The sequence below is a fragment of the Brachyhypopomus gauderio genome, chromosome 4 (assembly GCF_052324685.1).
Source record: "Brachyhypopomus gauderio isolate BG-103 chromosome 4, BGAUD_0.2, whole genome shotgun sequence".
NCBI classification, from domain to species: Eukaryota; Metazoa; Chordata; class Actinopteri; order Gymnotiformes; family Hypopomidae; genus Brachyhypopomus; species Brachyhypopomus gauderio.
In genome coordinates this window covers 17585228-17593225 of record NC_135214.1, presented here as the reverse complement: position 1 = coordinate 17593225, position 7998 = coordinate 17585228, and the positions used below count along the sequence as shown (strand labels likewise).

Below are 7998 nucleotides of genomic sequence, written 5' to 3'. Positions count from 1 at the left end.
TGTGAAGCTTCATGCTCTTAGTCACCATGTGCCAATCTTTTCTCTTTCTGTTGCATTTGTTTAGTGGTGTGTAAAAGTGAATTCCTTTAGATAGCTCATTCACTCATTATTGTATGAATCAAAGTCTTCATTGATGAGCAAGTGGCACGCTTTCTCTTAAACCCACAGTAGTGTCAGTCAAGCTCACAGAGATCTGGACACTCCTTATCTTTCCAGCTAGTACTGTCTTTTGTCTTGCTGCGGGAATGTCTGTCCCACTCACTGAGTCAGTGCAGTCCTAGCAGCCTTGTCATTCCCGCCAGTGCCCTCTGGTCCGTTTGACATGACTGTGGGCAGCTGGGAGAGAGCGCACAGACACGCCGCCTGACATTTGGGGTTAGACAGGCATTTCACTCTCTATGTCTTTGCAATGCATCACTATTTAGTAGATTTGTTTGATTTTAAAAGTATGGCATAAAAATATAAAAGAATTTGCCAGAAATAATAATAACAATACATTTTATTTATAATGAACTTATATTTCGAAATATAGAGTAGGCAAATGTGAAAATGAGCAGAAACCACTTTATGCTGTGATGGGATATAGGATCCTTCCACCAGTAACTTAGACCAACCAGTGTTGCTCAGATAATGTAGCAATCTGTGTTTTACAAAAAATGTTCACTGTGTCCTGAGTTTCCAGAGCAGTAATTACTGCATCTATACATGTTTATGTTTTTAAAATGTAAATAATACTATATCATAGAGAAATAGGTTATTATATAGTTAATTTGAAATAGGTGTGTGTTTACAATAGGTGTGAATAAGTATGCATGTGAATCCTGCTGTATTTTTAACATTATATTGCCTTTTGCATATTTTATATATAACACATCTTGCTATAAATGTACAAATGTAAATATCTGTACAAATATAAATGTAAATAGAATATATTCTAATACATTTTGACTTTAAATCACAAACAAGTAATCTAGTGGAGCCAGATCTTTTAGACCAAGGTAACCTACGTGCATCTTAAAGCGTAATAACTCAAAGCAGTCTCTAAACAGTAAGCGTCCAATCTTCCTTTCCACGCTTGACTGCGGTTTGAGGTTTACGTGTCCAGTTGATTAGCTTTGTAGTTTACCATTCTGGTTAATGTTACTCTGAGGTTTGAAGTGCTGATCTTCTCAGGGTCCACACAGACAGGAGTCGCACATTCCCTGTGGCTTTGCTCCTGAACTTTCTGATTCACGTGAGTTGCTATTGTGAGTTATTCTACAAAATTAAATGTTTTTATTGTATTAAACTGTCGAATTTAACACGCAAACATGATGCTTTTGGAGAGGAACGTAAACTCACTTTTGGTTCAAATGAGGGGGAGGCGTCACACGAGGGTGAGGAGGAGGAGGAGGAGGGGGAGACCAGGCGAACTTGTCAGCTCAACCAGACCGAACACTGGTGCGCTCTTCGGTTTCGAGAGGGAAGCAGTCGGTTACTGGATCTGCGGTTCACGCCATCAGACGCAATGGGAGCTTTTGGACTGTGGCATTCGTTGAACATCTGGATCTTGCTTCTATGTAGAGGTGCGAGCGCGTTTAACCTGGATACTCACAACGTGCTCAGGAAGAACGGGGACGCCGGGAGCCTCTTCGGATTCTCGCTGGCGATGCATCGGCAGTTACAGCCCGTAGATAAACGGATGTGAGTAGCGTCCACGCTCCTTCACCTCGACGTGCGTGAAGAGGACGGAAAGTTTTCACCAGCGCTCAGCGGTTCCGAGCGGGTCCGTTCACCGGACCCCACGCGCGCCGACAATGCACCTGCTTTCCGGTCTTTTTCAAAACGTGGCGATATTCATGGGCTAAAAAGAGCAGTAAAATGGAAAAGCAACATGCGCCTCTGAAGGCTATGTTCTTTACCCTATGGAAATAACTCAAGGTTCTCGTGTATTTTGTGGCTGAAAACAGCTAATAGAACAGCTCATAGAAACAGCCTTGTGTTGGGATGGAGAGGTTGGGATGGCCTGATGTTGGGGGAGTAGTGGTGTTGAGAAGGTTGCCCTCTGACATCGCTACAATGCCCACCGTGATCCTACACGCACAATGGCCTTTCTAATGCATGAATTCAAAGAGCTCTCTCTCCGTCTCTGCTGAGTTGTGTGAACGTCTAACCTCTTTGCAGATTCATTCAGTTAGGTTATAGCACACAGAGGTAAGCGGTGGCTGGCTTATCAAATGTGTAATGAAAAAGTACCACTTTCCCACGCACAAAAAGTACCACTTTCCCACGCACAGTTAGCAGTATTTATCTAGTCCAGTAATTATATGTTATTTCTTAACAGCTTTTGGTGCAGGAAATTCACGTGATACTTTGATACTTTCATCAAAGCATTTGTTAACCTTTTAACCAAAGATTCCTTGGCAGTAATTTTTAATGAAGGAAGTTCCCTTTATCATCAGTTAATATGCCGTAAACATCTATGTTATCAATTTAAATGTTTTGTTCGAGTTGTAACAGTGAGACGCCCAGGTACATCTTAGTGGCATGGTGTAGGTAGTCTGTAGAACTGGACTGGTGGTGGTTACAGCGCTGTACCACTGGGAATACGCCAGAGAGACATATATATGTAGGATACATCAGGAGCGGTAAAGGGTGAGATTGGTGCACAAATGTGAAAGCACAAAGGATAGCAACACAAGACATGCTGTGATTTTTGAGAGTATATGGGTGAGGATGGGGGAAGCACACACACCCACCCGACTACACACACACACACACACACACACACACACGCACACAGACAAGCACACAGTAGTCTGTTTAAAGTTGCTTTGAAAGTAACACTGGACATTTATAGATTTAAAATGTGAGGATTCACTTTATTCAATCATGCTAACTATCTTACACATCAATACTTACACATAATATACTCTGTGATTACATTTGGCGGTTAATCACTTCTTTTGTATGCAGGTCTATTAGAACCACAAAATCATAAGATCATATCATAATCAACAAACATTATCATCAAGATTATGAACCTAAGACATTACAAGGATACATGTTAAACTAATGTTTAATGTCCACTAACAAAGAAATTAAAACGTTAAAAAGTAATGTATTTGAAGATGTGAACTCCTTTGGTTTGACTGAACAGTCACACTTAGCTTACAGCTGGGTGTCCTTAATGGTTGTATGCTCCTCATTTAGTTTGTTATTTCACTGGGTGGATGGAGACTTGGCATTCCTCTGCAGTCTTGCAGTTGTCCCGCACCTTTAACCTAAAGAGAAGACAAAGAGAACTTAAAGAAAAGAGCGATTCAATTCAAGAGATCACACATTAAGAGGAGTGCAGATCTCGACGACAAATTTAGACATTGTTCTTGGCTTGTTTAAAAATACTGACTATTAGTGATGTCTCTTATTACTGAACAATAACAAGATTTGATCTGATCAGCAATCAGAAATACACCTTTGGTGTTGGGTGTGTGTCTTTTACTGTAGAATTGCAGCACGCAGGAGTGTAAGTAAGATCTAGCAGTGCGGTGTGTCCAGGCTTTGAAGGATCATGTGTTATGTTTGCAGGAGCTGAAGGATTCTTGTCTATTGTGTCTGTGGTAGTCCCGGTCGGTCACATTCTGTGTGAAGGCAACATTACCCTGTTGCCCTTCTGCCGTTTGGCTGTGTTCCTTCTCTTCTACACGGGGGAGAAAGTTGTTCAGCCACTTCTCCCTGGTCATGTTTCAGAACTGTTCTGAAAAGGTTCAAAATCTTTCTGAAATAATAGGCCTCTGCAGCCGTGAAAATATCCAGGTATGATAACTCTGTTCTTGGTGTTTGTTTACTCTGACACTAGAGAGCAAAGCTTATACATACATACGGCCATCTGTGCTAATGTAACATGATAGACAGAGAGCTGGAAGCAAACATTTGCTACTGTGATGCAAAGCTGAAGTCTGCAATACCTGCAAATTGACTAAGACTGATAGCTATTAATATCTATAGTTACTGTCACCCAATAACTATGTTGTATTGTTTAGTTAGCACATTTTTGATATTCTGGGCGTAGCAAGTCTTAAGAGTCTTTGGGATTTGCCAATTCATTCCAAAGGCTGAGTTTATGCTGGCGATTTCTGGTTAGTTAATGCAGGTTAGTGATGCCTGAGTTAATCTATGACAATAAGACTTGCCAGCAGATTGTTCACGTATACTGGTGATCTAATATCCACAGAGAATAAGTCATAGTTTAAAAATGTTTCTTTTCTTGAAGATCCCCAACAACTGCAGTGACTCTTTGTATCGGCATCCTTGGGCCCGGACGAAAGGTTCACGACTGAACAGTTCCACTCTTTTGGGTGGCAACGAGGAATGTAGCTACTCTAGAAACAGCTGCAATTGCTCTTGTTGTAGTCATTGTGGTGGCGATGGTGTGAACCACAAATGTAACCCTCTGAATGAGAGAACTGACATCTAATGACAGGTGACCGTCACCTAGTCTCTGTAAGCTTCCAGTGCGGTAGTGACGTCCTCAGAGTGTGTCGTCCTCAGTTTATGCGTAGCTTGAAACTTTATGGCCAAACCTAATGCCAGGGGCTGGAATAAGAGCTCAGAGAGGAGCTTTTTCAGTTTTCTGAGTGAGGAAAATGACAGATGTCAGACAGCTGCTGTTGCCCATCTGGTTATGTGGGCACAGCTGTAGGCAGTGTACACACACACACACACACACACTCACACATGCACACACACACACACACACACACACACACACACACACACACACACACACACACACACACACACATACACACCCACAAACGAAGGGCAAAGAACAAACAGTAACACTGACTTGTTCTAATCAGAGTAACAAAGACAGCCAATCTAAGCTTGTTGTAGGCTAGTTTCATGGGATAATGCCTCTGTAGTTGTTGATTAAATCAGTAGAACTCAAACAGAAGTGTACAATTACATTAGTATATCACAGTAGAGTGGTGCCATTTACTTCAACACCCCAACTGCCTTTTAAAACTAAACCAAACGCTGTTTTCTCTCAGAGTTCTCAGTCTTAGCTGTTCGGCTGTCACTTTTCTAGGGTGGTACGTGGCACAATGGCTAGTTCTCCACATTTCACTTGCATGACTTGTTTTATATACCTCGCCTCAGCGGCTTTGCCCTGTAGCTTTAAATGTTGTTGGAACTCTGTGATCGGTGGTATCAAATGCAGGAGGTGACCTACATGGAGCAATTGGTTTAGTATTCACACATTTAAGAGCCTCAGAGGGGGGGGGCACGGGAAGGGGCCCTGGACCAGGGTGAGATTTGGCCAGTGTTGAGCCCATAAGAGAGAACAGTGGACAATGTCCATTATCCTGTGATCAGCATGGAGCCTCTTATTCATCCTTATGGCCGAGTGACCCACTAACAATTCAGCGTGGCACTCCGTGGTTCCCATAGCATGATGGCCGCCAAGGAGCTTAAAGGACTTTGAGTTTGCAGATGAAAAGATGGAATTCCTCTACTTTTACAATGACTGGCCTGTTTCCAGTGTATTCAGTTGTTTAGTGGACCTACATGCTTGGGATGTGACAGGTGAATGACAATGTTGACCCTCAGTGACGTGCTAAATTCTACAACTTTTTATTAGAGGTTCAGCAGTCTTGGCAAATCATAAGCTCTTCCTGGAAAATAGGCTGTGGAAATCAACAGGACCCAAACATTTACATGTAATGTTTCATAAGGGTGGAACATGCAGCCCCTGCAGGTGGTTCTGCAGTGACTTCAGCGCAGCAGGTTCAACTGCTTTTGTGTCTCCATCCAATATTCCGTTCTGTGTTGTCCTCTCTTAGCATTTAAAACATTTGCAGTTAAAACCTGCCTTCATTACTGCAAGACTCTGCCTGTAAAACCTGCCTTCATTACTGCAAGACTCTGCCTGTAAAACCTGCCTTCATTACTGCAAGACTCTTGCAAGTATGATCTTTGCTTCCTTCGATATGTGTCCCTCATCGCAGGGCTGGAACAGAGTTCATATGGGGGTGTATTGCTGCATTTCATTAAGTTTAACGTTCATCCCAGTTGGCGTATGTTCAAGCACTCAATCTGAGCAAACTGCATTCCTGTCACTGCTGTTTCTTCAGATAGGAGGGTTCCTCCTGAGCAATAGCTGCTAACGGTAGCTCTCAGGAAACCTCGCCCCCTTCTGACCACTGGCTTCCTCCTCGGCCTTCTCCTGGGCGTGTGTATGTTTCAGCTCATCACCCCTGCGCTCTGGCCCGCACGGCCCAGCCCGGAAAAAATGAAGTCGTCCCGACATCGTTGCTCCAACAATATGCTCCCTATGTGTCGGTACGGGCTTTTTAAAGCGAGGTGCCTGGTGCAGTCGCCCCAGACCGCTGCTCCAAAGGCCCGTCTGGGGTCGGTCCGCATTTCTAAAGCGTTCTGTGTGAGGGTGAGCAGGGCGGCCCTCCACACCCCTGAGTCATTCACGCAAACTTGCCTCCCTGACCCGCTGCCGAGCTGGGCCTAATGATGTGATCTGTTTAAAGATTAAAAAAAGAAAAAGGGATCAGGAAAGAGTGTGAGGTGAACGAGTGTGTTATGTCCGTTTGGCTTTCGCCTAAGGAATGAATGCATCCTTTTAGTGACATGTGGTTCAGTTTTGCGGATCCCTTCTGGAGTAATGCAAAAGCTGCATGTTATAATAGAACGTTGGATGTGTCGCCTACTAGCAGTGCGTCTATAGCCAGGTCGTTTATATTTTACTGAGAGTGGTTAGCTGTCCCAGTGTGATGACAGCGACATGCATAAATTAATGACCTAGTCCATCTGGCTGATGGGAAGAAGAGACAGAAAGACAGATGGTGCTATGGCAATCTGTCATCGCTAGTCATCATCACACAGCTACGGGTATTACACTCAAACCATCCATCTAATAAAGATATTGCAACATTAGAACAACAGATTGCCACATTCATTAGTGTTGTTGTTGTGAAGGTATTTTAAATACAAAAGCACTACATGGAGCTACAGATCTATACAGCATTCCTTATGTTGTAGTAAATGAATCATTAATGCTGCATATGTTGGTTTCTGTGAATTTTACCTTTTTTCCAGACTGTTAATTGGAGCGCCCAGGGCCAGGGCGTTAGCCAACCAGAGAGCTAACATCACGGGGGGTCTGTACAGCTGCAGTATCACCACCCATACAGATGACTGTGATCGGATTGAGTTCGACAATGATGGTTAGTGCTGAAGAGATATTCCTTTTCCCACAGAACATGAAGAAAATCACTGTTTTGTTTACCAGACAGCATAGTGATGATGTTTTGAAGTTTAATTTTGTGAATAACACTGTATGAAATTCAGTTCATTGCTAAAAGGTCCATCAGATATACCTTTTTTCAGCCAATGTTTGTTGATTACATGCTGTGAATACTCTGCCCTCAGCTGACGTGCGTGTGGAGAATAAGGAGAATCAGTGGATGGGTGTGACTGTTCAAAGCCAGGGTCCTGGTGGAAAGATCGTGGTAAGACTAAACACTTTCATGCTCTGTTTTCAGTGCCACATGTGTAGCAGTCTGTATTAAGCTGTTGTGCTCTGAAACATTTATGCTCTGTCACACACCACTCCAGGACGACTTTAGCTGAGCAAGCCAGCAGGGGTTGTCTGTGACTGTTGTCTGTGACTGTTGTCTGTGACTGTGGTTTTCCTCTTCCTCTCCTCCCCGACAGACGTGTGCGCACCGCTACCAGAGGAGGCTATTTGCGAACACGGCTCAGGAGTCACGCGACATCACCGGCCGCTGTTTCGTGCTCAGTCAGGACCTGAGCATCGACAGCCAATCAGACGAGGACGGCGGCAACTGGAAGTTCTGTGAGGGTCGCACCAGGGGCCATGAGAGGTTCGGGGCCTGCCAGCAGGGTCTGGCAGCAACATTCACCAGGGACTACCATTACGTCATCTTCGGGGCCCCAGGGGCTTACAACTGGAGAGGTATAAGACCCTTAATGTAAATGGTT

The 7998-nt window shown here is 43.8% G+C and overlaps 1 protein-coding gene across 3 annotated transcripts in view; it reads left to right on the top strand.

Moving 5' to 3' along the window:
- The first annotated feature begins 1201 nt into the window (after window positions 1-1201).
- itga6a (integrin, alpha 6a) overlaps window positions 1202-7998 on the top strand; it is a 20276-nt gene continuing 13479 nt past the window's right edge. For 2 of the 3 annotated variants that reach the window (XM_077002767.1, XM_077002768.1), the window contains exons 1-4: window positions 1404-1683; window positions 7093-7220; window positions 7426-7505; window positions 7711-7972. In XM_077002767.1, the coding sequence (XP_076858882.1) occupies window positions 1508-1683; window positions 7093-7220; window positions 7426-7505; window positions 7711-7972 (646 nt within the window). In that variant the 5' untranslated portion in view covers window positions 1404-1507. Of the gene's footprint in view, window positions 1235-1403; window positions 1684-7092; window positions 7221-7425; window positions 7506-7710; window positions 7973-7998 lie in introns of those variants that run through there. The other variant, XM_077002769.1, reaches the window with a different exon arrangement.